The sequence below is a fragment of the Pezoporus wallicus genome, unplaced genomic scaffold (genome assembly GCF_028554395.1).
Source record: "Pezoporus wallicus isolate ANWC-B61680 ecotype Strahan unplaced genomic scaffold, APGP_CSIRO_Pwel_v1 contig_12604, whole genome shotgun sequence".
NCBI classification, from domain to species: domain Eukaryota; kingdom Metazoa; phylum Chordata; class Aves; order Psittaciformes; family Psittacidae; genus Pezoporus; species Pezoporus wallicus.
In genome coordinates this window covers 138,465-165,959 of record NW_026638783.1, presented here as the reverse complement: position 1 = coordinate 165,959, position 27,495 = coordinate 138,465, and the positions used below count along the sequence as shown (strand labels likewise).

The window sequence follows — 27,495 nt, the reverse complement described above, 5'->3', positions numbered from 1 at the left end:
AGAAACATCAGCCCATGGAGCTGGTGTTTGCCTGACAACACTGAGCATCCTTTGTGCCCAGCCATGGCTGCGCTGCCTGCAAAAGACAGAGGGGGAATAAAACCCACAAGAAGTAATCTTTAATTCCTCCCCCCCCAAGAGCATCCTTTGGGACAGGGTTTTGTGCAGAAGCATCAGTGTGATTTTCACACCCATCTGGAAGCAGCTCTCCGATTGATTTCTCTTCCAAGCCATTGGAGCTTTGCTTCTCCCGCACAGCATCGCTAGCAGAGGAGGCTATTTTAGGAAACACCAGAGGTTTTCAGAAGCTGAGGAGAAGATACCAACTCATTGGGCTCAGCCTAGAAAGGGGGAATGAAATCCTTTCATTAAATCCCCCAGGCTGAAATCCTCTGCCCATTTACCTAAATGGACTTCAAATGGTGTCCCTAAAGGTCTGCCTTTCACTTAACCCAAGCCCCAGGTGTGGCTGCAGACCCTGGGGGCTCGCAGCAGAGCTGGCCATTGAAGGCCTCACTGAGATGATTGTGAATCACACAAGTGGCAAACCCAAACCCAAGTGGGCCCACAACTCATTAACCCAGAGCTCCGAGCAGAAAACAGGACTTTTGCCTTTCTTTTGCATGTGTTTGCTTCAATCTTCCCCGATTTTAGCGCATGAAAGGAAAGCTGCTCAGCTGTCACAAGCCCTGCTGAAAAGCCAGGAAGGATTTGCTGGCTGGGGAGGAGGGGCTGCCCCCTGTGAAGGAACAATGTCGTGGTGGCACTGGAGTTAAAAAGGGGCAAGATTTGGTTTCAAAGCTGCAAGAAGGGGTTTTGTGCGCTCCCACCTTTCCAGTCCAACAGCTCAGCCCGGCCGTTTGCTTTGTAGGTCAAGGCTTTGGGAATCACCTGGGGTTTTAAAGAAACACCAATAAATTAAACCTGGTATAAACAGTGCACAAAGGGAGGGCTGCAGCCTCCAGGGGCTTTGCCTGAAGCAAGAGCAGAGGAAAGGGGAAACGGCTCATGGGGCTGCCCGGGAACAGGGACAACGCCAAGACATTGCAATGATACAGAGGCAAAAGGAAGCCTTTCATCAGCCCCTTCCTCCATCCATGCCCCCGACACGGCTCCCGCTGGGAAGAACTTCGTGCTCAAAGGGCAAATGCTCTGCACCTTGAGACCCCAGCCCAGGTGAGTGCGGTGCAGGGGGGAAGCTCTGCTGACCAGCCAGCTCCACTACTTGCTGTTGGGGGTTTGCTTCTCCTGCACCGGCTGCTTGTGCTTCTGGGCGATGCCATAGGGGACATGGGCAGCGATGGTGCCCATCTCTTTGGCTCCCTCCACGTGGAACATCTGGTCATCAAAGAAGATGTGAGGACGGATCTTCTTCAGCAGCGGCCCCTTGGGAGCCCCGGCCAGGAACAAAGCCTCATCCGTCTCCAGGCCCCAGCTGCGCAGAGTCTTTAGTGCCCGGGCCCCGGAGCTGGCGGCGCTCCTGGCAGTGACCAGGTAGGTGCGAATGGGACATTCCAGCCTCAGCCCCTTGCAATAGAACTTCTTCTGCAGCTTCCCCAGGGCCTCCAGGAAACCCTTCAGGGGTCCCTGTTGGGGCAAGAAGAAACCATCACTGTGCAGAGCTCCACGTTATCCCTTCCTCTAGGCACCCAGTCCCAGCAGAGCCAGACACGTGGCAAACCCCTTCTCCCTGTGGGCCCCAGGAGCAGCAGCATGGGGCCATCCGCAGCCATCCCACGGGCCAGCTGACCCACGGCAGCTCACACTCCATGTGCCAACCCCTGGCTTGCTCCCAGAGGCAAGAACATCCCTGTGGGCTGCCTTCCAGAGGCTATTTCTGGCTGGACCCCAGTGCTACCTGTGCCAGAGGCTTGTTCTCGTGAGCCTTTTCGTGCTCAAAAAACATGTCCAAGCCGTGAGCCTTCACAATCTGCTCCGACTCATCAGAGAAGAGCACAGCATCACCATCGAACGCCACCCGCAGCTGGTTCTCCGACACCTCCAGGTCTTTGCTGGGGCTGAAGATGGTGGCTGCAGCGATCCCTGTGGAGGTAAAGCGTGAGGCAAGAAGCAGCAGTTACCCAAGGACCCAGCCTCGTGGCTTATTCATTGAGGAGCAAAGCAAAACGCAACAGGCTGGAAGCAAACGCTGCAAGGAGATGCATGCACCCAATAGTGCCTGCAGCTTGGCCCCAAGACCTTTTACAGCAAACAGATGACAAACCTCCCTTGGCATACAAGAATTAATGGGGGAAAACAGTGCTTTTGCCTTGGAAGAGCTGTGAAGCTTGAGAAAAAACATTACTATGGAAACTAGAGGCGCCGGCGCATGAAGGATGGGATGTGGGACAAGGCAGACACTAGTTTTCACACTGATGCAGGGACATTGGAGCTATGGCTGTTGACACCAACCCTCTGAGGGCTCCAGGCTCCCCCCACTTTCCCCCACAAGCCAAACCTCAGACTCACCCTCTTCAATGGCCCCACTCACTTTCTCGGCGTCGGAGGAGAGGTAGAGGTTGGTGTGGTAGGCCTTGAGGTAACAGATGGGGCTGTTCCCTCCCGTCATGCAGAACCTCTCGATGAACAGATCTGAGGGCAGACGGACCCAGGGTGAGCCCCGCTGCCCCAGAAAAGCCTTGACACTGTTCCCTCATGGCCTCCCAAGAGCAGCAGGATGGGGCTAACCTTGGTACCACTGCTCAACAGCACGGCTGATGGCCAGAGCATCCTCACCACCAACCATCACCACTGAGAGCCGAGGAAACAGGGGAGAGGTGGGCTCAGCACGTGGTTTGGAGGAAGAGATGGGAGAACACATCTCCATATCCCACTGCCAAGCAGTAACACTGCCTAAAGCCATGGGCACCTGCACAGAGCACGGCTTTGCTCTCACCATAGTGGTTGATGCTGTTGATCAAGCGAACCCCAACCTGGGCATGGTTGTTGGTCATGAGGACGATGTCGAAGAGCTCCTCGCTGTCAGGGTAGAGCTCACGCAGCTTCGTGTTCACTGCTTCCAGCGCCTGCAGCACCCAGGGTGAAGGGAAGGAGTCAGTGAGGCCCCAACACAGCCCTGACCCCCTCAGCACCGAGCAAAACCCTTCTGTGACCAAAGCCAGGGATCTGACCGACCCCAACCGCACCGTGGTGACCCCAGCAAGTGCCTTTAGCTGGGGAAAAGGGACTGATGTGGGGAGCACCCATGGAGCTGCTCTGCTGTTTGCACACACAAAAGGTTTCAGGCTTTCATGAGGAGATGGGAATAACTCTGAGTTAACAGGTAAGTGTTTTTCAAGCAATCTGAAACCAAATGCCTCGCTGCAACATGTCAGCACTAGGAGCTGGCGGCTCCAGCAAGGCTGAATTCAGCCAGTTTAAAAGAATAAATACAATTTAATTAAAAAAACCTCAAATCCAATAAAAATATGAGAATTCCCCAGCAGGAAATGATCCAAATGGATGAGTTCTTCAATTCCTGGGCTCCGTTGCCAACTTGGAAAATCCAGCATTTCCTCAGTCTTGGAAGAAGCACATCACTTGCCAGGAAGTTTATTTGACCTCCGTTTGCTCTGTGGCTCCATCCCCTCTGCCACACTGCTCATTTCCCACCCCTTCCCCACACGAGCACCCCATTGCTCTCCCCTGACACTTTGGGTGAGGACCACGGAGCGGGTCTCGGCTGTGGCGGGTGGATGCTCACCTTGACGAAGGGGAAGGCAGCCCCGGGGAGGAAGGGCTCGTTCTCGTGGTCCAGCTGGTATTTCACATAGGCCTCCACCCCCTGCTCGCTGTAAATCTTCTGCTCCTCCTCCATGCGGAACAGCGCGCGCGAGGACACCGCGATGGTGATGGCGTTCTCGGGCTTGGGCTGCAGGGAAAGGGAGGCAATGGGGAGGCAGCCCCTGCACCAGACCCGAGATGGGATCTGCTGACTTCAGCATGAACGGCCACGGTGCGGGTGACACCTCCATAGCGATGTGAAGGATAACGGGGCAGCTGCAACCCTGATGTTCCAATGCTTCACCAGACAAAGCCTTGATGCACCATCCCCACGCATTCAGGATACCCAAGAGCCTTTTTCTGCTGCTTGCATCATGCCAAAACCCTCCCAAAGCAAACAGGCTTTCAGGATCCACCCAGACCCAACGTGCTACCCCAGGAGAACCACTCAACCCCAGGCAGAAGGAATTTGGGTGGCTTTTCCCCACCTCCCCAGCCAGCAAAAGCCACACACTGCGGCTTGGCCTGTTCTGCACTCCCACGATGCTGTCCAGATGTGACAAACAACCCGTGCCAGCTCAGCTCATAAAAACACTTGATATAGCTATTGTGGGCGGAAACATGACAAACAGGTGGTGCAAGCAGTGATTTATGAGTCATTATTATTAATGTTCGAGGGCTTGATCCAAAATCCACTGAAGTCAGCGAGGGGCCTTGGCAGCGAGAAAGGGGACGCCAGGAAAGTCAATCTCGCCTTGACCCCCACCCGTCCTTCCTCCCCCCTCGGAGGGCACAAGGGTGCTAATCCCCATCACTTGCTCACAAGTATGAAAGCGAGTTCGTTACTGATGGCCAGCAAGAAATCCTCGCTCCCAGAACAGCAAATCCCAAGGAGGGAGAGCGGTGCAGCTGCCCTGTCCCCAGCAAATCCCAGGAGTGGGACAGGGTTTGGGGCTCACACCCGGGATGCTCCCTGGGTGCGATCCCAGCCCATGTGCTCTCTGGCTGTGCCCAGGGATGCATCTCCCCAGGGAGCCCGTGAAATCAAGGTCATCAGCACTCCAGAACCACCTCACCCTCAGCTCCCCTGTGACTTCCAGGATCCTGGCGCTGCCCCTGTGAGTAATGCTCCAGCAATGCCGTTTGCCATGGGGCAGGAGGGCGCCTTCGCCAGCTCCGCACACCCAGGTGCTCCGGAGTTCAGGCTCCCACCCCGCCTAGGGCTGAGCTGCACAGGAACAGCAGCCGGGCAGGGACACGGCACCCATCAGCACTGGGGATCCTGCCCTGGGGCTCGCTCTGCCCCCAGCCCGCCCCCGCTGATCCTGCGGAGCCTGGAGACGCACCCAGGGCTGAGTCAGTGCAGCCCTGATGCCATTCCCAGCCCCGATGCCATTCCCAGCCCTTTGAGCAGTACCCGAGGCCAGCCCTGCAGTGCGGCTGATCCCTGAACACCTCTCCAAAGCCACACGAGCACCCAGAGCCCCCTCACGCAGATTGGAGAGCAGATGATGACTTGACACACATTAGCTCAGGCTGAGGACATCCCTGAGGCCAAAGGGATCCCTTTCCCACTGCATTTGCAAGGAATTCGGTCTCATTTGGAAGCATTCCTTTTGCACAAGCAGTTAAACACGCCTCGGAGCACGAAAGATCACCGAGGTCCATGCGGAAGCTGATCAGCAACACCAGCATCACTCCCACCAGTGAGCCACAGCCAGGTCCCCATCTCACCTTTAACCCACCCAATGGGTGTTAGCTATTAACCTGGAGGGCCAGGTTGAGACTTGGCCTGTGACAACTCATTAATTAATAACTCTGGTGTCATGGGCCATTTATTAGCTAAAAATATTAATAACTAGTAAAGGTCTTGGGACATCCGGCTGTTAGCCTTCAGCAGGGAGCCCTGCTGCTCCATGCAGGTCCTGAGTTCCTGCCAGCACTGGGTTATTTATCCAGGTACACAGGAGATCCACTGGGTGTTTGCTCCCTGCTCCCGGTCCCCAAAGGACAATGGGGCAGAGCATCCTCCCCAGAACTGTCAGGAAAGCAGCACCCACAGCACAGGGAGATGTTCCAGGGTGCTGAGGCGCTGGCACAGGGTGCCCAGAGAAGCTGTGGCTGCCCCATCCCTGGCAGTGTTCAAGGCCAGGTTGGACACAGGGGCTTGGAGCAAGCTGCTCCAGTGGAAGGGGTCCCTGCCCGTGGCAGGGGTTGGAGCTGGAGGAGCTTTAAGGTCCCTTCCAACCCAAACCAGGCTGCGGCTCTATGAGATGTGTGGGGCTGCAAGCAGAGCCTAACTGGGTTCCCAGCCCGGATTTGCACCTCTGTCTCCCCACACCTTGCACTGGGCGGGTGCCAAGAGCACAAGCACCTTGCACAACGGCAGCCAGGCTGCTCAAGGTCCCTTCCCTGCCATTAAAGGCACCAGCCTCCAGGAGGTTCATTTAAGAGGCAATAAACACAGCAATAAAAATAACCATAAGCCTGGGGCCTCGCTCTGCCCCGGCCTGGGCTGGAGCCCCAGCTGCCTCCGGGTGGGAAACCCGGCCTCCGGGAATGGGACCTGCCGGATCCTGTTCGCTCCTGCCAAGGAAGATTTGCACCTTTGGAGGACTTTCTGCAGGAACATCTCAGCCGGGCGCTAACGCAGCTCTGGGCTGGGCTGGGATTATCCCTGTTTGCTCGCCGGGAAATGCTGATGTGGACAGAATAAGGCAATTCTGCTCTGAGAGGAGGGATCTGCGCTTGGCCATTCCTTTGAAGTGGAGGTTTCACTGGGAAGCGTTCCCTCCTCAAGGTTGTTTGGATGCCTCTCCATCCCCACTGGTACTGCAGGAGATCATTACCGCATCCAAAACCAGGCTACAGGAACCGCAGCACCGCGAATCCTCCGTCAGAGCCCTGCAAACAGCCCAACAACCCCCCCTTTGCCCTGAAACGTCACAATCGGGGGGGAAATACCCTTCATTTTTAACAGGAAACGTGTGCATGGAAAGGTCCTGCTCACAGCGCTCGCTGGGACGTGCTCAGTCCCACAGGCCGTCATGGAGCTCAGCACCCACCCCAACACAGCCGCTTGCTGCCCCGGCCCAGTAGGTTTGGGCACTCTGAATGGCAAACCCTGATTTACCCTCCGAGGAGCAGCCAAGGTCAGTTAAGGCTCAGGAAGTGGCTGCAGGGCTCTGCCCAGCCGAATCCAACCAAATGTGCTGCCTGGGGATTCCTGGTGGGTCCTGTCCCTTCCCATGGGAAGGTCAGATCCAGCCCCATCCTGAACATCAAGCAAGAGGTTCACGATGTGTCTAACAGAACGAGCAGGCAGCATGGGGGAAGGTCCCATCCCACCCCTGGGCTCAGCCACACAGCAGAGATGACCAGGAACATGTCCTGACAGCCCAGCCTTCTGAAGAGGAGCATCACCCCTTGGCACAGGGGCAATGGGTGCCCCACAAGGTCCAAACCCACCCATCTCAGAAGCATCAGTGACCCTTTCCTGCAGGTTCCAGCTCCATAAAGGGCAAAATCCATCCCAGACCCCAACACCCCGGGGTTGGGTACAGATGTATTTCTGTACATTGCACATCCTCCTCTGCAGACCCAACAGCTGCTGCCTTTAAATGACTCCTTTAATCACATAAATAATCACACAAATCCTAAGCACCTTCCCCAGGGATTGGGGGCAGACATTTGGAAATCCCACATGCTCCCAGATGTGCCACAGTGGCACCAACACCAGCACTGCCCTCCCTGGCTGGCTCTGAGGACGAGCCACAGCAGGGATCCCCTTCTGTACCCCTTGAACCTTTTGCACTGCCTGGAGCTGAATCAAGGACCCACCTTGACCCTAAAAACCTGGAGGAACCCTGGCCCTTCCCTGGATGCTGCAGAAGACCAAAGCTGTGGCCAAACTGAAGATGAATATTGGTGAGGTTTGGCCACAGAAAGGGAAGGGTTTGCTCCAGGCTCAAGCATGGCCCCTACCGCACCTGAAACACCCCAAAACTGAGCACCCCAGGGAGCCGGATTGGGTCCCCATGGGTGCAGGGGACGGGCAGAGCAGCTCCAGCTCCCACCATCCCGGCCTCTCCTCCCTGCAGTGTCACTGGAGAGGCCAGGGGACATACCCCGCATTGCTGAGGGGTGACAGGTCCCATCGCTGACCTCCCCGGCTGCCAGCAGCGAGGTGGGAGCAGGCTTGGGAAGAGCAGAGACCCCTGCAAAGCCGGGGAGCCCCATGGGGACGTCCTGTCCACCCATATCCCAGCCTGGAACGGGGTCCTGCGCCTTACAGCCCGCGTCCAGGAGGAGCGGAGCCCACAGCTCGCTCCTGCTCCCCCATCACCGGACCCTGCTCCGGCTGCCAGAGCCGCTGAGCCAGGAGGACGGACAGACCCACGGGGACCAACAGACCCACGGGGACGGGTGACAGCGAGCTCCATTGCCCACATGCAAAAGGGAGCCCCGGGCGGGTGCGAGCCCCCTGCTCGGGATCAGATTAAAGTGCAGGGCAATGGCTGGGATGGCTTTGAGTTTTCCAGAGGCATTATTTATACTCGGAGAGTGCCCTGAAGGCATCCATCACGGCCCCGGCAGCTGCCTGGCAGCGCTGTGCTGTGTGACGGCAGCCGAGCTGCTGGCCATGGGCACAGGGGTCCCCAGCTTGCCCCATGGAAGGGCATGGGTCCAGGCTGGAATTGCCTCCAGCCCCACATGGAGGATAACGTAGCCTAGTCCTGAATGCAGGGATCTCAGATCTGCTGTTGGGAATCTGGGAACACGCAGGGAGCTGAGGGAATCCAGGGAGATGGGGGCAAGCCGGATTGATCCCAGGCAACCAAAGGCAACCCAGGGATGCCATGGAGGGGTGGGGGCACTTCGAGAGACGAAGGGGTTCCCCAAGGACCTGGATTGAGATAGGGGCTCCAGGAAAAAACAGAGACACGCAGGGGGACCCTGGAGAGGCTGGGGGACATGGAGCACCCAGAGGGTTCCATGGGGAACCCAGAGAAGATGAAACACCCAGGAGGACCCTGGAGCATCTGCAGGAGATGGGGCACCCAGAGAGACCCAGAAAAGAGGAGGCACCACATCGGTGCCCCGTGCCTCAGTTTCCCCAGCTGTACAGCAGAGAAAGGCGCGCTGGTCACAAGGAGAGGAAGAGGAGGAGCCTGGGCTGATGACAGCACGAAACGAGAGCACCCAGCGGCATCCCACCACCAAGCCAGGCTGCCCCTCTCCTCCGGGGAGGGCGACGGCCGCAGCGCTGAGGGTTGGCAGCCCCGGGGGCTGCAGCCGGGTCCCAGCACGGACTCCACGGCGGCTGCTGCCCGGCAGAGCTTTGTCCCCGCGTTCCCCACATCCACACCGCAGGGACCCGCAGCCCCCGGGCTGGCCGTGGCCGTGGCCGGGTGGGCTCCGAGGGGGCCCAGCCTCACGCTCCGCAGCTACGGGCGCGCTTCCAGGCGCTCCCATGTTCAGCCCTGGTTAGATAACGCAGGCTTTACCTCTAATCGCCCCGTAGCAGGCGAGCCTGGCAGGGGCCTCTCTACCCCTGTGACACCCCGGGCAGGGACTCGGCTGTCCCCCTGCTCCGCTGCAGCCACCTCTCCTGTCCCTGGCAGGGCCTCCTGCCTTGGCACAGGCAGCTCCTGGGGCACGGAGCCGCTCTGCAAGGACACCTCAGCCCAGGAGGGAGCCGGGGACCTGCGGGAACCCAGAGAGACTGCAGGGATCCTGAGAGATATCGGGCAAATGAGTGATGCCACAGAGTGGGAGCACCTGGAGAGAGGCAGGGATTCCCCAAGGGCCTGGATTGAGATGGGGCTCAAGGGAAAAACAGAGACACGCAGGGGGACCCTGGAGAAGCCAGAGGACATGGGGCATCCAGCGGGTTCCACGGGGGACCAGGAGAAGATGAAACACCCAGGAGGACCCCAGAGCACCTGCAGGAGATGGGGCACCCAGCGGGACCCGAAGGAGATGGGGATGCGGGGAGAAAAGGGGAAGCACTCAGAGGGGCCGGCTCCCATCTGGGTCGGGGGCACTGCGGGGCTCTCACCGATTTGGGTTTCTTCTTGGGGGCGAGGTTATCGTAGAACGCTTTGGCCTCCTCCCAGGGCCGCCCCGCCGCGCCCGGCGCCCCGGCGGTTCCCGGCGGCTCCATAGCGCGGCGGCTCCGGGGCACCGGCGGGTCCGCACGTACCGGGCGCTCCCGGAGCCGCGGCCGTTCGGCGGAACGCGCTTTATAAGGCATCCCATGAAGCTCCGGGGTTTCAGCCCACCGGGCCACGGTTTAACCGCTTCGGGACCGAGCCCGAGCCCGCCGCCCCCCGAACACCGGAGTCGCTCCGGGGCAGTCAGCGCCGGGGGCTGCAAACGCCGAGGAGCGAAGGGAAAGGGCTGGGGACGGGGTGGCACCAGCAGAGAGCGCGGGGAGGGCACCTACGGGTGGCACCGGGGGGCTCTCGGTGGTCGCCGGGGTTTGCTCACCCCTGCAGAGCACAGGGGGCACCGGGGAGTTGAATGAGCCCAAGGAAGGGTCAGGACCAGGAGCCCGTGAGTGCCCTGCGCTGTGTGTGGTTGATGGAATGAATGTGGGTATTAATGAGGGCTCTTCACTAAGCGTTCTCCCACAAGAGCCGGTGGGGTTGAGTCCTACCAAAGCTGTGCATAGAGCTAGGGCTGAAAATGGACCAATAGACACACACCCCACAACCCCCCCCCGAGGGCCTGGGGAGCAGGGAGTGAACCCCAGAGACCGAAACCCACCAGGCAGGAAGAGCCAAGGGATGGAGGATCCCACCTCACCTCACCCAGCACAGGGCAGAGCCGCAGCACCGAGCTCAGCAGAAGGGTTTTACCCAAAGCTCTGTGTCAGCAGCTGAGCGCCAGCCCTGCCCCTATGGACCACAGCCTCAGGGACCCCCCTTTTCCCTGCCCTTGAGACAACCAAACACAACCTGGCTTGCACTGAAGTTCAGCCACAAGAGCCCGGCCAGGTGAGGTGAACAGGGCTGGCTCCAGGCCTCACCCAGCTGCCTGGATCCCAAACCCTTTGGGATGCCCTCCTTGGATTTTACCATCATTTCAGCCTCATCAAAGGCTCCTTTTCCCTTTGCAGGTCCCTCCTGGGACATACCTGAGCTTGCTTTGGGGTGGCCTCAAGGGAAGCGGGAGCTCTGAGGGCCCCAGGATCACTGAGGCCATTCTTGAGTCCCAGCTTGAGTCGCTGCCCTTTCCAACAGCAGCCCTGGCACATCCCCAGGCTCCCGCACAGCAGCAATGCCCTGGTGTCCCTTGTCCCCCCTTCCCCAGGCACTGCTGAGCTGCAAACACACACACAGAGCCCAGGCAAGCCCAAGGTGCAGAGCTCCCTCCCCAGCAGCACTCCTAAACATGCACACACTGCTCTGGCTTGGGCATCTCGCATCGCTGCGCTCGGGTGCTGGGTGCTGCAGGGCGGATGAGATGTTGGTGGGTGCAGGGTGACAAAGCACCCAGCCAGGAGCCAGCCCTGCCTGTTCACTATGGAGAAGTGCTCCAAGCTGGTGAGAGCTCCCTAGCAACAGGCACGGTCCCTGCTGGCTGCTGATGGAGGAAAAAGGCCAAAGGAAGACACGTGCAGGGAAGATGGGGGTGAAGAGAAGGCTGAGAAGGAGGATGAGGATACAGTGGCTGCAGGTCCCAGCTGCTGGTGGTGCTGGGATGGTGCCCAGGACAAAGCCACCAGGTCCCCAGGCTATGCCCAGCCCTGGACACAGCAAGGGTCCAGCTCCTGGTTGCCAAGGGAAACGCATTTCCAGCACAGATCCACCCCGGATGGGTAACATCCTCCTCCCCAAAGCTACCTGCATGGCTGAAGGGTTTCAAATTCACCCATCTGAACCCAACTGTGCTATTCCCGAGGGCTTCTCCATCTCTTGGAGTGTCACAGATACCTATGAATGATGCTCAGAGCGCAGCGTTATCATCCCACTCTCCCCAGCAGCCTTTTGGGGGAGCACCACACATGGGGGACAGTTTATTTTCCCATTAAAAAAATAGATAACTTCACCATTTAACATTACAGTCAAAACCACCACAGCGTGCAGACTAAATACCGGCCTGTGACAATATTCCTGTCCTTGGGCAGGAGGGATGGAGGCAGCAGGCTGGGGTGGGGGGAGGAAGGAGGCAGACAAGTTTCTTGTGGCCTCAGAGCCCTGCCAGGAGGCTCAGCAGGTACTGAGCCCATCCACACCTCTCCACAGCCCCGGTGCCCTGTAGTGCCATGCACCAGGACATGCCTTCAACACCCGCACTCCTGTCATTGCCCCAGGGCAACCTGCAGAAGTCCCTGCCTTCAATGTGAGACCCCAGGCCACAGCTCAGTATCCAGGACCTCCACAGAGCATCCAAGATGCTGCTGGGGCAGTTGTGGAGGTCACCCACTTGCTCTGCCAGCTCCCAAGGTGCTGGGGTGGAAGGTGGCTTCTGGGATCAGACACTGGCCACATCCAGGGGTGGCCCTGGGCACTGCTGCTGTCCCCTAAAGTACCCTGACAAATCCTGGCTGCTCCCAGCAGCCAAAGCAGAGCTGAAGAAATGAAACCAAGCACCCTGCCTGAGCTCCCAGCACCCCGGAGCCAGCCCTGGGCCTTCCAGGCAGGGAATTGCCAGTGAAGGACCAGGAGCAGGATCTGGGACTTTTCAGCCTCCCTGTAGGCACCACAAGCAATGAAATGGGGTGGGGGGGAGAATCAGCAGCAAAGGAAAAGAGCTGGGTTCAGTTAGGATCAGGGAACAGGCCAGGAGGAAGCAGCAGGGACATGGGAACAACTGGTCCTGGATGGCAGGACATGCACCATTGGCTGCAGGGAGTCCAGCTCCAAATGGGAGAGGGTGGATTTGGGGATAACCTCAAGCCCACAGTACCCAGAGCAGGCTCTATCCATCAAGGGAGAGCTACAGCCCATGGGCCGCAGGCTGCCAAGGATGCAGTGGGGATGGGTGGCAGGAAGGACGGACGGAGCATGGCTCATGCCTGGGGCAAAGCGGGCACAGGGACACTCAGCGGGAACAGGGATGTGGAAAACCCATCCCAGGGAGCAGAGGTTGGCTGCAGCCAGTCCAGCCCCGACCCTGCAGGGCTCTATTTCTGCATGTCACACTGCAGGAGGAGGACGATGGAGGGGTCGCTCCTCGCTGCCTCCTTGAACTCCTCCAGGGAGATCTGGTCATCCTTGTCCTTGTCCATCTTTGTGAAGATCTTGTCGACGCGCTGCTGCGGTGTCAGCCCGTCTTGGTTCATCCTCATCATGATCACAGTCCCCACCATCTTGTAAATGGCCTGCAGGAACAAGAGGAGCAAAGGATCAGAGTGGGAATGTTGGATGGACAGAAGGTTCCAAGACAAGGCAGGGGACATGACCATTGCTTTCTGGGAGCCAACATGAGCTATGTTGCTGCGCAGCTACATCAGGTGCTCAGCAGGTACCTTTCAGACAAAGCTCTGGGCAGGAAAAGTCATCCTTTAGTGCCAAAAGGACCCAACAGCTGGGAAAAGCCTGGGCAAAGCCAGCTACCCCTGCTGCTTTTGAGCCCCGGTACCTCAATGATCTCCAGCATCTCCAAGCGCGTGATCTTCCCGTCCCCATCCAGGTCGTACATCTCAAAGGCCCAGTTGAGTTTCTGCTCAAAGGTGCCCCTGGAGGTGACGCTCAGGGCGCAGATGAACTCCCTGAAGTCGATGGTCCCATCGCCGTTCTTGTCGAAGGTGCGGAACGCGTGCTGGGCAAACTTGGAGGCATCTCCATAGGGGAAAAACTGCAGGGAGGGGAGAAGAGAGAGGTGGAAATGAGGAGGGGGAGCTACAGGGTGTTGGAGCCCTGGAGGCAGCTCTCAGCCCCATCCAGTGGAGCCCACCTTGATGTAGAGCTGCTGGAACTCCTCCAGGTTGAGGATACCGGTGGGACAGTCCTTGAGGAAGCCCTTGTACCACTGCTTCAGCTCCTGCTCGCTGAACTCCGTGCTCCTCACCAGGTCATCCAGCATCTCCGGGGCCAGTTTGCTGCTGTGCTTGCCCATGGCTGCCCCTGGGAGGGAAAGCATGGGTCTGACACAGCAGGCATGGAGAGGGCTGGTGCTCCCAGGCCCTCCCTCCACCCCGGCAGCTGGTTAACCCCACACCATGATGTCCATTGCCCTCTAAAGATGGGACAAAGAGGAGGCAGCACAAACCCTCCCTGGCACCGCTGGCCTCACAGCGCCCAGCTGGTGGCCGAGCAGGGGGTGAGGACGGGCTGTGCCGTGGGGCACGGGCAGAGCCTGTGTCTGTGTGGGCAGGCCGTGGAGCCTCTTCGATACACGCTGTGCCCGCTCCCACGCAGCGCCGGCTGCCAGCACGGCACAGCCCGAGCACCAGATGGTTTGCCGAGAGCTCCTGGAGCTCCTCTCTCCGTGGAGTTGAGCAGAAGTTAACCTGGAGCCTGACCAAGCTCCATCTCCCATCCAAGCATCTGATTTCCTGGCCATGTGGGACAAGGGGGTACCCTGCGATGGGCACAAGCCTCCCCCCCGCAGGAATGTGAGGCTTCCATCCAGCCCCCTCCCAGCGACTCCCGCAGGCAGAGGCTGCTTCCTGCCCCATCATCCCACCGGCATCTGTCATCGTCTGCTGTGGCAGCGCTTAACCCACCACCCCTCGGCAGCCAGCACTGAGGAGACATCCAGACACCCACAGAGCACGACGCTTCCCAGTGATGCCCAGCTCGGCCGTGGAGCTGCACGAGCCCTCCTGGCATCAGAGCCCAGCTCTGACCTGCAGGGACAGGTTAATCCCCACCGGGTACCACACTCATGTCCTCCTGCATCTCCCACCACCAGCCCCTCACCAGCCCAAGGGGCAGCTCTTCCCTTCAGGGAACAGCAGTGAGGACCTTTGCTAGAAGCATCACACCGTGTCCTGCAAGCCAAGCCCTCAAAGAGCCCAGGACTCAAAAGCAGCATCCTTTGGTCCAGACCTTGATTCCCTTCTGAGCAAGACCCAGCACAGGCTATGCCAGGACAGGGGACAGCAGCAGGGACAGTCACCCGCTTGGCATGAGCTGCTCATCTCAAACCACCGATACCATGATGGGCCGCGGGCTGTTGGTCCCAAAACAGGACAGAGGAAGGGTCAGCACGAGTGTCCCAGCACCCAACATCACCCACCGGATCGGCACCCATCGGGGAGCAGGGGAGGGGATGGACGGGGCGGCGGGGCCGGGGGCTGCGCTGCCCACCTGGGGGTAGTTCCGGGGCACCGACCCCGACAACCCCGGGGAACCGAGTCCCAGCCCCGGGGGTGACGTGGCCCCGGCGGCCCTTACCTGACGTGCGGCGCTAACGGCGGCGGGGCCGGTGCCGGTACCGGAGGGGCCGCGGTCCAGCCCGGCGGCTCTGCCCGCGCCGCTCCCGCCCCTCTTGTAGCCGCGGGCCGTCCGCCCCCCCACCGGCGGCAGCGTTCGCCCATTGGCTGGGAGCGCTGTCAATCAACCGAGGGGCAGGAGGGGGGGTCGAGGTGGGATACTGGGGGATATTGGGATGCTGGTGGAGGGAAATGGCACTGGGAAGCTGGGGGATGCTGGAGGGGAAAGTGGAGAGAGACAGGGATGCAGGGGGGATGCTGGCAGTGGAATGCTGGGGGGATGCTGGCAGTGGGAGGCTGGGGGGATGCTGGGGGGATGCTGGGGGGATGCTGGCAGTGGGATGCTGGCAGTGGGATGCTGGGAGGATGCTGGCAGTGGGATGCTGGCAGTGGGATGCTGGGGGGATGCTGGGGGGATGCTGGCAGTGGGATGCTGGCAGTGGGATGCTGGGGGGATGCTGGCAGTGGGATGCTGGGGGGATGCTGAGGGGATGCTGGCAGTGGGATGCAGGGGGGACGCTGGCAGTGGGATGCAGGCAGTGCTGGTTCAGCATCAGGGATGCTGCAGGCCCTGCCTGCCTGGGGGTGCCAGCCTGGTCACCAGTGAGCAGAGCCCTCCTGCACTCCCTGCCCTGCTGCCACTTGCTGCTTGTTTCCTTCTCTCTGCCACGCTCACCTGCCTCTGGCTCCTGTTCCTGGTGTGCCTGACCCCAAAGCATCCCAAAATCCCTTCCCTTGTGCTTGAGGGCTGGCAAAGGCCGTGCTGCCTGTATCCCCCTGCCAGGCACCCAGCAAGGCCCCACACTGAGGGGGGCACACCAGGACCTCCCTGCTTGGCAGAGCAGCAACAAGCACAGAGGGGAAAGGGCCCATGAATCTGCCCTGATCTCCAGAACCAAACGTGGAGTGTTTCCATGGCGGTCACTGGTGGCTCTTCCCAGTGACCTTGGTCATCCCACCATGACCCCAGTGCCACCCTTGCAGCTGGTGGCCACTGAGCCAGGATGAAGTCTCCAGCCAGCCATGGCTGGTCCCACACCCTGGTTCCCAAGGGGACTGTGGGATGCCATGGGGTGCTCCCCTTTCCCATTGGGGCTGCAGGGACCCATCATGCTGGGGGCAGAAGGAATGGACACCCCATGGCTGGACACACATCCCTGCACCATGCCCTTGGCCAGGGATGCATCCCCACCTGGGCTGGGGTGATTCAGCCCCACAGCTTCCAGGTCCCTCCACCGGGCACATGGCCCCAGAACCTCTCCATGAGCCTCTCCAAGAGCACAGGGGGATGAGCATTCCCCCCCCCCCCCAGCACCCCATGGCTGGTTCTCATGTGCTCAGCTCATGGGACGGGCTGTGCCAAAGGGGCATGAGGTGGCTGGAAGAGGTTGGGGAGCACCAGGCTGTGGGTGCCACAGCGATGCCCTGGGGCTGCTGTAGGGTAGGGTACTGGGGTGCCCAACTTTATGGGGCTATGACACCCCAAGTCCCGGTGCTGGGGAAATGGGAATGGCCGCGCTGGCGCCCTCGAGCACCGGGCTGGAGCACCCGGCTGAGCCCAGCGGCTAGATCGGGGTACCCCAAAACCCTCGCATGAGCCCAGGTTCAACTGGGATGTTGGCCCTGGGGCAGCAGGGGGGCTCCAGCCTGTCTGGGCTCTGCAGACGGCTCTGGCTCCACGCTGCCCTTTGCTCCCCACTCCCGCAGCAGCATCACCCCAGCTCCGTGCCCCGGGCTCGGTGCAGAGCTCCCGACGTCCCCGTTACCCAGCGGCGCTGCGGATGCGAAGGGCTGCAGCTTCCCCCAGCGGCTACGGGCTGCAGCAGCACGGCCTGGGGGGGGCAGTGCCCAACGGGGGGGGACATCATCCCTTGGGGAGCAGCCACACGAACCCCTCCTGGCCTGGTGCGGGGAGGACCCGAGGGAGGATGGATGGTGCCGCCTGGCCAAAACGGGGTTCCGGGGACCCGCGTCTGGTTTGTCCCCACGGCAGTGGCACCGGGTGGGTTACGTGGCTGTCCCCACGGTGCCATCCATGGGCTGTGCTGGGGGCTAAGGAAAACGTGGGGCTTCCCCCCCACCGCGCTCAGAGCTGTGACAAGGGGTGGGGGGCACACAGAGGCACCCACTCGGTGTCACCGCGTCCCCCAGGACCACGGAGCAGCCCCGCAGCGGGACCCACAGCCCGGGCCCCGGCAGCCGCCGGCGCGCAGGGGGTTAAACCTCCCCGCCTTGCTCGCACTGGAGACGTCACCGTCACCCGTGTCGGGGCCGGGGGGGTTATGGTGGTCTTTGTGGTGCGCTCCGCGCTGGCGCAGGGCTCACGGCGCTTCCCAGCGCTCCGCAGCACCCGCAGGCACCGGCCGCCGCCTTCAGCCCCCTCCGACACGGTGAGAGACCGGACATGGGGGGCACCGGCCTGTAGACCGGGGCGGGGGGGGGGGGCTGTAGCAGCCGCTGGTTGTGTCCCCCAGGGACCCAAACCCGTGTGAGGGCCCCTCTTTGCACCCCCAAGCCCGGTGCACCCAGCATGGGGATGCGCGGCGGGTGCAGCTCCCCACGGCGGGATGATGCTGCAGCCCCGGGGGGGGACCTGGGTGGGTGCGGGAGCGTGGCGGGGTGCTGCGGCTCGGCTCCTGCGGTAAATCCTGCCGCTCACCCGCAGCCGCAGAGACGGAGGCCCCCGGGACCCCACCGGCCCCTCTCCGGGGGGGGGCTGAGCCCCATGGCGGGACCCACTTCTCCCTCCAGCCACGGAGGTCTCCAAAGCGGGGGGTGACAGCCCCGGGAAACCCCAGCTCCACCCCGATGCCCCGGCTCATCCTGGGGCAGCATCCGGCCCTGGCACCCTGATTCCCAGGATAAGGCCCCCCCCATGAAATAATCCTTCAGGCACCGCACTTCCGACCCTGCGGCTGCGGCGATGCCAGCGTGGCCATGGGTGGGGGGCAGTGGCAGGAGGGGCTCAGTGGTGGCGGTGGGCACCCAGCGGGCACCCAGTGGTGCGGGGAGGGGGTGTGGGGTGTGTGTGTGAAGGACGTGGTGCCCGGTCAAGGGAAGGGGCACCCAGCCCCTGCCCAGGGAGCGGTGCTGCACAAGGCTGCAGTGCCCACAGTGATGGCAAAGGGGCACAGCCCCAAGACAGCCCCGGGTGACACCGGAATGGCCTGATCCGGAACATCGGTACCCCTTTGGGGTGGACAATAAGGGCTCTGCTAGCATGTGGGAGGCGATGCTCCTGGGTGCAGGATTTGGCCATCAGCTGGGATGTCCCCACGGAGGTGACACCCTCCACGGGGTTCCCATGGGGCAGGATGCTCGGGGGCAGCAGTGCTGGGTGGGTGCCTCTCCCAGCAGGGTTGGGGAGCTCAGTGCCCCCAGTTCAGGCTCATGGCCCTGAGCAGCAACACTGCTGCAAGCCCCTCACCTGCCCCAACAGCACCCCGAGGGGGATGTGCCGTGGGTCCCCGGGCCAAGCACCTGGGGCCATGGAGGGTGCAAATCAGGGACCGGGCCCCAAGTGGAGCCATCCCTGCAGACCAGGGGGGCTGCAGCCATCTCCATATTCCCACCCAGCACTGAGCCCCCTTGCCACGGCTCAGGCCCCAAGCCAGGGCATCCTCATGCTGGGGACGGTGGGGACCTGTCCTTGCCCCCTCCCTGGGCACAGGCAGGGTTCAGCAATGACAAATCTCAGCCCCAAGCCGCCTGTCAAGGACAACTGTGGCACTGGCGTGAGCGCAGCCTGTGTGAGTGCCAGAGGAGCGAGTGCAAATCTTCCCCCTTCCACTGCTCTGGGCACCCCAGGGAACCCCCAGCACCATCCTGCGGGGCCCAGAACCCCACCAAAAACACCCAGCAGGATGAACCCCGGGGTCACTGCACCAGGGCAGCCCTCGATGCCTTTGTGCCACTCTAGGGTACAAACACACAGCACACGTAAATAGAGGCAGGGGGTGCAGTGGGGAACCGGGGTGCTCTGGCTCCCCAAAAGCAGCCTGGGTTGTAGCACCAGCCTGGTGCACCCCGTGCAGCCTCAATGTAAAACCACTGCTTCCCTGGCCTGGGAGGAGGAGGAAGGCAGAGCCGTCACTGTTGATGCTCAGGGGCTGAGCTGGGGCTGAGCGGGGAGCTGCTGCTGCTGCTTCCTTCAGCTCTTCCTCTCCCATTCCCTCATCACATTAATTAAACCCTAGTGCTTAATTACAACTTGCTGAATCCCTCAGCTGCTTCCCAGGGCCGAACCCATGGGGACAACTCCGACCCCCCCCCCACATCCCCTTAGGAAACGTTGGAGATGGGGGAACGTGGGGACCATCCTGGCACCTGCAGGATTTGGGTTGTGGCTCAGCAGCAGCATAAAGGGATCTTCATGCACCGCGTGGAAAAGAGCAAACCCAACCAGCAGCGCCGGGAATGTCATCCCTGGGGGCCTTGGTCTCTCCAAGGGACAGATGGCTCAGCCCCGGGGTTGTCCCTGTGCTGTCCCAAGGGGATGGGGATGCTCAGCCGGCTGCTGGCAATAGAAAACAAGGGAGGTAAATCAGATGAATGCCGGTGGCAGGGTGCGGGATGGGGCTCCCCCAAGGGCATGGGGTGCCCATGGGGTGTCCTGACCATCCTGCCTTCCTGCCTGCAGGTCCCTGCCAGCCCATGAAGTGACAGGCGGGTGGCACAGCCCCTGCTCCTGCCACAGCCGCCGCACCGGGCACCGAGGTAAGGACCAGGGGCCGTGGCTGTGGAGCGGGTGGGACCCCAAACAGGGTCTGTGGGGCTGAAATCCCAATTGGAGACTTACCCTGTCCATAGGGGGTGCCCAGCCCCGTCACTGGGGAATTGGCCTGACCCTATGGGGGGAACCGGGGCGCCTTGGAGGGGGGGCTGTGGGGACGGGGCACCCATTCACAACCCGTGCTCCGCTCCCCGTTCTCTCCCCACCGCGGCACTCGGTGCCGGTTGAGCCGCCGCTCGCACCGGGGCTGGGGACCGCGGGGCCGGGTGCAGGTGGGGGCTCGGGGCCGGGGGGGGGGGGGTTCCAGCCGGCGGTTGCCGGTGCTGTCGCACTGAGCCGTGTTTCTCTCGCTCAGGTCCGCTGGCCATGGGCAACCTCATAAAGGTACTGGGCAAAGACTTAGAAAACTGCCCTCATTTTTTCCTGGATTTTGAAAGTAAGTCCCTGGAGCGGGGAGGGCCCGGGGGGGGGGGGTTGGAGCCGGGGCCACCGGTGCGGCTGCTCTCCGCACCGCGGGGATAGGCACCGGGGTGTCCCCAGCGCCTCGGGGCAGCCCCACAAAGCGCTGAGTGGGGCAGGGGAGCAGGACCCGTCCCTGCCCCATCCCTCAACGTGCGGGGAGACGTTCCCTGGCTGAGCCCCCGTGTCCTGGCAGCGGGACCCGGCCCCTGAGGACCTCAGCCGCATGCGGTGGCACCGGGTGGCCGTGTGGGACGGGCGGGAGGCCGGGAATGCCGGGGAAGGAGGAGGGAAGGATCCTGTGCTGCAGGACGGGCGGTGCTGCGGTCGCAGCCTGCATCCGAGGAACCGGGCTCAGGGACTCCAGTTCAGCCCAGGGGACCTGCCCCGGCTTCCGCTGGCCCGCGCTAACTGGGACACGGCTCAGACCTTCCCGGCTGGACGCGGGTGTACGGGAAACGGCGGCCCCCACGGCAGAATCGGGACCCGGCGCAGTCCGCCCCCCCCTTTGCTTCCTCTCCCCACCTTCCTCCGGGGGCACGGCCCAGAGCAAGGGGGGGGGGGGGTAAAGGCAGCGCAGCAGCAGCCGCTCTCCTCGGCCCCTGCTCGTCCCAGCGCCACCGGCACCGGCACATCCCAAAGCTGCCGGGCTGGGGTCACGCAGCCGCCCCGCTCCCACGGTGAGGGACCTTCCCGGCTCCTCCTGCGGCCTCTGAGCCTTCGCCCACCTCCAGCCCCTTCCGCGGCCCCTCCACGGGGATGTGGCTGGGGGGGGCTCCCCACGACCCCCGTGTCAGGGCTGGCTCTGCAGCTGGAGGCGGGGACACTCCTGCAGCCAAGACTTGAGGGACCTGCTCCCCACTTCGCCCGGCGGCTCTCGGCTCTCTCCTCCCTCTGCTCCTTCCTCTCCATCACCCCATCCGCCAGCGCTCATCACCATCGCGGGGGAAGAGGCTGCAGCCGGGACCGGGAGCAGCCGCGGGGTCACCCCGAGCCCTAGGGAGCCGTGGGGCTGGGGGGACGGACGGGGGCTCCGGCCGCCGCCGGTCGCTTCCCGCAGCCCAGCACCTCTTCCCCGAGAACCACCTCACCATCATGCTTTTTGCCTCTTGTTTCTTCTCTTGCAGGTTTCACATGGGGAACCTTCTAAAAGTGTTGACTTATAACGAGCTTGACCAAGGCCCTAATTTTTTCCTTGACTTTGAAAGTGAGATGGGATTTTTATTTCCCTTTTTCGTTCCGTGCTTCTCCTGAGTTCCACATCCTCACCATTTTGAGTTCTCGTCCCCGCCGCCCATCGCATCGCGCCCATCCCAGACGTCCTCCCCTCACCTTTGCTGTCCAGGGGTCTCCCCGGGGAGGGGGGGGCCGCGGCCGCAGACCCATGGCCGGGGGCTATCGCTCCCCACCTCTTCCCCGGGGCAGTTTGCAGCCCGTCGGGGCTGGGGGCTGCTCGAGGACCCCCCCCCCCGTGTGCAGGACCACGGTCGCAGGGCAGCCAGGACTCACCCCCACCCTCCCCAGCCTCTGGCTTGGCTCAGTCTTGAGCAAGGAGATGGACGAGGGGGAGAAACCCGCCAGGAAGGGCTTTGGGCCGGCGGGGGAGCCGCGGGAGCGGGGCGCTGCTCCCCACCTCGGCTCTCGCCTCTCGGGGCCCCGCTCAGAGCCCTCCGGGTTTCTCTCCCCGGGGCTCTGCCCTGCAGATGCGCAGCCGACGGCGGCCGAGACTGCGGTGTGGAACCCGGTGAACGCGGTGCTGGAGGAGGCGCAGGCGGTGCTGGCCGAGCTCCAGTCCTACACGGGCGCGGGGCAGGAGATCCGGGAGGTGGGTGCAGCCCCGACCCCCCCCCCCCGGTCACTCTCCCTCCGTGCCCTGGGGCAACCTCGGGTGCTCCCCCCCCTCCGCAGGCCATCCAGAACCCCGCGGACCCGCGGCTGCAGGAGCGCGCCTGGGGCGCCGTCTGCCCGCTCGTCGCGAAGCTGAAGCGCTTCTATGAGTTCTCCCTGCGCCTGGGTGAGTGCCCCCAGGTCCGGGCCCTTCCCCACATCCCTCCATGGGGGGGGGGGGCACACACAGAATCCCCGGGTGGTTTGGGTTGGAAGGGACCTGAAGACCATTCAGTTCCTCACGTTAGACCACGATGAGCAAGGCTCTGTCCAAGCTGGCCTTGAACGCTGCCAGGGGTGGAGCATTCACAACTTCTCTGGGCAACCCATTCCAGTGCCTCAGCCTCTGTGTCTGACCTGAACTCCCCCCGTTTCAGTCTGAACCCATCACCCCTTGTCCTATCCCTACAGTCCCTGATGAAGAGCCCCTCTCCAGCATCCTTGTAGCCCCCTTCAGACACTGGAACATCCCCCCATTGCACCCCACACCCCTCTGTGGATGCAGGAGTGGGGCAGAGTGGGGGGAGCCCTGGCCATGGGGTGGATGCCACACTGCCCCGTGCCTCAGTTTCCCCAGCTGGGGCTGGGGACATGCGGGGGGGGGGGACCAGCAGTGCTTTGTCCCCAGAGAACGCGCTGCGGAGCCTGCTGGAGGCCCTCACCAGCCCCCCGTACGCCCCGACCCAGCACCTCGAGCGGGAGCAAGCCTTGGCCAAGCAGTTCGCAGAGATCCTGCACTTCACCCTCAGCTTCGATGAGCTCAAGGTACCTACCCATGGGGTGGCTGCAGGCTCTGCACACTCAGACCCCCATTCAAACCCCATGAGCCCCTTGGGACCCCCAGGGGGCAGGCTCTGGCCGTGACCCCTTACGCAGGGCTCTCCTCCACAGATGACCAACCCTGCCATCCAGAATGACTTCAGCTACTACAGAAGGACCATCAGCCGAAACCGCATCAACAACCTGCAGGTGAGGGGGGGTCCCAGGGCAGGGGATGGCTCCTGGGGGTTCCACCACCCCAGCACCGCCCTCATGTCCCCCGCAGCTTGAGGCAGAGAGCGAGGTGAACAACGAGATGGCCAACAGGATGTCCCTTTTCTACGCCGAGGCCACCCCTATGCTCAAAACACTCAGCAACGCCACCACCAAGTTCGTTTCCGAGGTGAGGGGGGGGATACTTGGGGTGGGGGAAGCCCCCTCCAGCCCCAATGGCATCAGATGGGGCTGGAGGTCCCATGGAGCGCCAGGAGGGGAAACAGCATCCGGGATCTGTTGGGTTTCAGAACAAGACGCTGCCAATCGAGGACACGACCGACTGCCTGAGCACCATGGCCTGCGTCTGCAGGGTGATGCTGGAAACCCCGTGAGTACCCCACAGGGGTTGGGGGGCACGTCTGGGTGCTGGGGTGCTTCCCCCCCCACCCCACCCCGGGCTCAGCCAGCCCCTCTCCTGGCACAGAGAATACCGGAGCCGCTTCACCAACACCGAGACCCTCCTCTTCTGCATGCGGGTCATGGTTGGTGTCATCATCCTCTACGACCACGTCCACCCCGTGGGGGCTTTTGCGAAGACCTCCAAGATCGACGTGAGTGGCAATGGGGTGCTCCAAGGGGTCACTGCCATAGAATCATGGAATAGGGTTGGAAAGGACCTTAAGATCATGCAGTTCCACCCCCCCCCCGACATGGGCATCCCAATGTAGATGTGATGCCAGGGTGATGATCCCTATGGGAATGTCTCTGTCTGAGCGGGTCCGGAGGGGAACTCAGCGAGGAGGAGGATGGGGAGGAAGGGACCAGCTCCTTGCAGCACATCCAGGCTCTCACAGCCTCTCTCGCTCCCCCCACCAGATGAAAGGCTGCATTAAAGTCTTGAAGGACCAACCCTCAACAAGCACCGAGGGGCTCCTGAACGCTCTGAGGTGAGGCAGGGGGCCGGGGGCTCCCCCCATGGCGCAGGGCTGGGGTGCCGTGGGGTGACTGTGCCCTCTCTGCCCAGGTACACCACGCGGCACCTCAACGACGACACCACCTCCAAACAGATCCGGGCGCTGCTGCAGTGAGCGACCCCGCCACGTCCCCGGGTCGCCGATGCCATGACCATAGCGCTCATCTTGTACAGAGGGACAAGGGACAAGGAGGGATGCGCCGAAAGGCACAGAGATAAAAGCAGCCCGAGGCTGTGCCCGGGGGGACCCCTCCTCCCAAATCCCCCCCCCCCGCTGGACACGAGGTGCGGGTGGCACCATGGGGACACCGCAATCAGGTGCTGGGGCTGGGCAGCGTCACCCCTAACCCCATCGTCATCCCGAGGAGGAGGAGCAAGCATCCCTGCAGACCTGCGCTGACCGGTGGCAACGGCTCGGTCTCCCCTCGTAGACTTTTAATGAGAGCAATTAAATCTCCACTCACCTTTCCTTTTCTACATGGATTTATTTGGGGGTGAAATAAAACGGCATTTACTCTGCTGCTGGCCGGAGCGGGGCCGTCTCTGCTGCGTCCCGTCCCAGCACCCTGCACCATGCTGGATCCCGATCCCCGTGTCCCATCCACGACACCCCTGGGACCACATCCCCCTTCCACGACACTTACCCCGGCTGGGACAAACCCCACCTCCGGCCATGTCTCAACCCTACAGTGACACCACCAGGAGCTCCTGGAGGGACAAGGAACAGGGGCCGGTCCGAGGGGCTGCCCCCCAAGCCAGCCGATCCAGGGCACCTTCCTTCCCCAGCGCTCCATCACCTTCACGCTGGAAGCACTGGGAGGCTGCCGCTTGCCTTTGCCGGCAGATGGCCCTGTGACACCGCGACAAAGCAGCCCCGTGCGTCCCCCCACACACACACCTTGTGCCACCTCCGTTGTGGGGGGACCCGCTCAGCCTGAGCCCCCCACCCGCAGCACAGGGCCCAGTGGCAGCGCTTCCCGGGGCTGTGTCACCCCCATGGGGACACCCCTGGGACCCTCAGCCCAGCATCCCTGGGGTCACTGGGGTTGGTGCCCCACCACCGCACCGTGCTCCGCTTCCTGAGGTCCTTCCCACCGCAAAGCTGCCCCTGCTGCTGCCCCATAGCCCCCTGCACCGCCAGGGCCCGTGAGCACCCCGCGTGTGGCACCCGGACCACACAGCCCTCATGCACGGTGCCCGTGCCTCAGTTTCCCCACCTGTGCAACGGCTGCATGGGCAGGGTCCCCCCGGACACCCCCCTGCATCGCTCAGGGTGCCAACACGGGGACACCATCGCGCCCGTTGCAACCGGGCTCAGCCCCGTGTCCACCAGCACGGCAGCCCCAGGGGGGACCGAGGGGGATGAGGAGCTGGGGGTAGACCTGGCAGCCCTCATCCCTCTGCATCCCGGTGTTTTCCAGGCCCGGTGCCAGGGTCTTTGCCGCCAAAGCGGCTGAGCTCCCGCTCGGCACCACCTCAGTAAACAGCTCCTTTTATTTCCAGGCTCTTGCACCACACGCTCCGTGCATCCCGCCTGGAACGCTGCCGAGGCGCTCAGTGATGGGCCACGGGATCCAAAGCGCCCTGCCCCGCTCCCAGCCCCGGCAGCGCGCAGAGCAGCTCCATGCACCAGCCCTGCCTCAGTTTCCCCACCCCAGGAGTTACCTTTGGCCTGGGGATCCCGAGGGCTCGCTCCCACTGAGCCCATCCCCAGGGGCTCCGCAGCACCGTGATCCCACTGGGAACTGAGGAGGAGGCCAGGGTTCAGCGGCTGGGTCTGATGCGTGTCTGCGGGAGCTGCGGCACATCCTGCGCCAGCGAGGGGGTGAAATTCCCTGTGGGATGAGCAGATGGGAGCGTTCCACAGCCAAAACACGGCAAGGAAAGGGAACCAAAAGGTGAAGGAAACGGAAGCAAGCACAAGTCCCGGAACGTCATAGCCAGACGCTGGATCTGGGACTAGCAAAGGGGCTTTGGGTGCTTTTTGCCCCAGGGATGGTGGCCTCAAGTGAGAGCCCCACCTCCAGTGCGTGATGTGGAGCTGTGGAAGGGGCTGGTGAAGGCTGGAGGCAGTAGGTGATGGGGAGGCGGATGGTGGGATGCTGCCCCTGTATCCCTGGCTCCGGACACAAGGATTCAGGCTGCACCAGCAGCCCTGGTGCCAGTCCACGGGGACGATGCTCTGCCACAGGGCTCCTCCAGCCCAAGCTCTTCAGCTGCGGTGCTCGGCCAGGGCAGGGCACCGAGGACTTTAACGGAGCGCCAAGCCCTGCCAGGCCTGTGCTGTTTTCCTAATCCCAGTGGAATTAATGACCTTATCTTTGGCCAAAGCCATTTAGATTAAGTGGCTGGTGTGATGGGCTCGCGGCTCCGGCTGCACAGATGGAAGAGCTGCGTTTGTCTGGGGATTAGCGAGGGCAGATGGAGGGAAGTGCCACTGCCCATCCCTAAAGCTCCCGTCCCCGCCAGGAGCCTGAAACCAGAGACCACAACAACTTTCTCAGTGACTCCTGCTTGGGTCTGCAGTGATCTGATCGGAGGCCACTGCCTCTCGGAAAGAAAACTCCCCTGCTTCTTGCTCCTGGCAGCATCCGGGCACGACCACCTTCCATGTCCTGGACCACGCAGCATGAACAAGCAAGAATGAGGGTCCCATCCTGCTGGGACACCCAGGAGCTGCTGTCCTCAGACCAGGGCACTGCAGAGGTGGCAGGGACCTGGAACACCCTGTCCATGCTGGCTGCAGCACAGCCTCTGTGAGTGGCTCTGGACCACAACAGGCAGACTAGCAGCTATTGTGCTAGAGGAATAACTTATCAGTGCGGATAACAAAGTTCATGTTTGATTAAGGACATTAAATCTGTTTGTAACAGTGTAGTCATCTGCCTGCACCCAGGAGACCGCAGATAATCCCACCCCTCATTCACAGAGCTGCCCAAGGATCCCAGCTTGGCCTGGGGACGTGACTGAACCCATCCACACCCAGCACACAGGCAGGGAATGGGGCTTTACACACCCGGCCTCACCTCGTCCATCTGAGCCAGCAGAACCCCTTGGCCATGCGCTCCAGCGCTGGGCTGAGCCCACATCCACGTACACTGAGTCACTGTGGATGGCAACAAGTCTGGGCTGGAGAAGAGGTTCGGCTGCTGCTGCACAGACCCAGCAACACAAACGTGGTGCCTGGCATCTCAGGAGGCTGACGCCCAGCTTTGCCCCAGCGCTGGCAGAGAAAAGCCAACGTGAATTCCCGGCTCTTCCCTGTATCCTCCCCACATCCCTCCCAAACAGCCCAAAGCTGCTGCCCAAAGCAGTTACAGAAATCACCCCAGTGCTGAAGAGCACAGACTGCAAGGT

General features: G+C 62.1%; 3 protein-coding genes across 8 annotated transcripts; 1 reads left to right on the top strand and 2 right to left on the bottom strand.

Annotated features, from left to right (window-relative positions):
- Positions 1–577: 577 nt before the first annotated feature.
- On the bottom strand, positions 578–9,974 carry NT5C1A (5'-nucleotidase, cytosolic IA). Of its 2 annotated transcripts, XM_057412589.1 has the most exons (6): positions 9,785–9,972; positions 3,704–3,871; positions 2,897–3,026; positions 2,470–2,592; positions 1,859–2,043; positions 578–1,587 (listed from the first exon to the last, which is right to left on the bottom strand). In XM_057412589.1, exons 1-6 carry the CDS (start codon positions 9,887–9,889, stop codon positions 1,222–1,224), a joined length of 1,077 nt encoding a protein of 358 aa, XP_057268572.1. In that variant the 5' UTR covers positions 9,890–9,972; the 3' UTR covers positions 578–1,221. The 2 variants fall into 2 exon arrangements, with proteins under 2 accessions (XP_057268572.1, XP_057268573.1); XM_057412590.1 differs by lacking the exon at positions 1,859–2,043 and having other exon boundaries at positions 2,492–2,592; positions 9,785–9,974.
- Positions 9,975–12,715: 2,741 nt separating this feature from the next.
- HPCAL4 (hippocalcin like 4) lies at positions 12,716–15,168 on the bottom strand. Its single transcript, XM_057412563.1, has 4 exons — positions 15,075–15,168; positions 13,630–13,799; positions 13,315–13,530; positions 12,716–13,054 (listed from the first exon to the last, which is right to left on the bottom strand). Exons 2-4 carry the CDS (start codon positions 13,789–13,791, stop codon positions 12,857–12,859), a joined length of 576 nt encoding a protein of 191 aa, XP_057268546.1. The 5' UTR covers positions 13,792–13,799; positions 15,075–15,168; the 3' UTR covers positions 12,716–12,856.
- A 2,191-nt stretch (positions 15,169–17,359) lies between these two features.
- On the top strand, positions 17,360–24,338 carry LOC130600877 (CYFIP-related Rac1 interactor A-like). Of its 5 annotated transcripts, none has more exons than XM_057412560.1 (12): positions 17,360–17,502; positions 19,752–19,828; positions 20,200–20,280; positions 22,007–22,128; positions 22,212–22,317; positions 22,819–22,955; positions 23,082–23,159; positions 23,236–23,352; positions 23,474–23,553; positions 23,650–23,776; positions 24,042–24,112; positions 24,190–24,338. In XM_057412560.1, exons 3-12 carry the CDS (start codon positions 20,211–20,213, stop codon positions 24,251–24,253), a joined length of 972 nt encoding a protein of 323 aa, XP_057268543.1. In that variant the 5' UTR covers positions 17,360–17,502; positions 19,752–19,828; positions 20,200–20,210; the 3' UTR covers positions 24,254–24,338. The 5 variants fall into 5 exon arrangements, with proteins under 5 accessions (XP_057268543.1, XP_057268542.1, XP_057268539.1 ...); XM_057412559.1 differs by lacking the exon at positions 20,200–20,280 and adding an exon at positions 21,431–21,510 and having other exon boundaries at positions 17,452–17,502; XM_057412558.1 differs by lacking the exon at positions 17,360–17,502 and adding an exon at positions 21,431–21,510 and having other exon boundaries at positions 19,793–19,828.
- Positions 24,339–27,495: the final 3,157 nt, after the last annotated feature.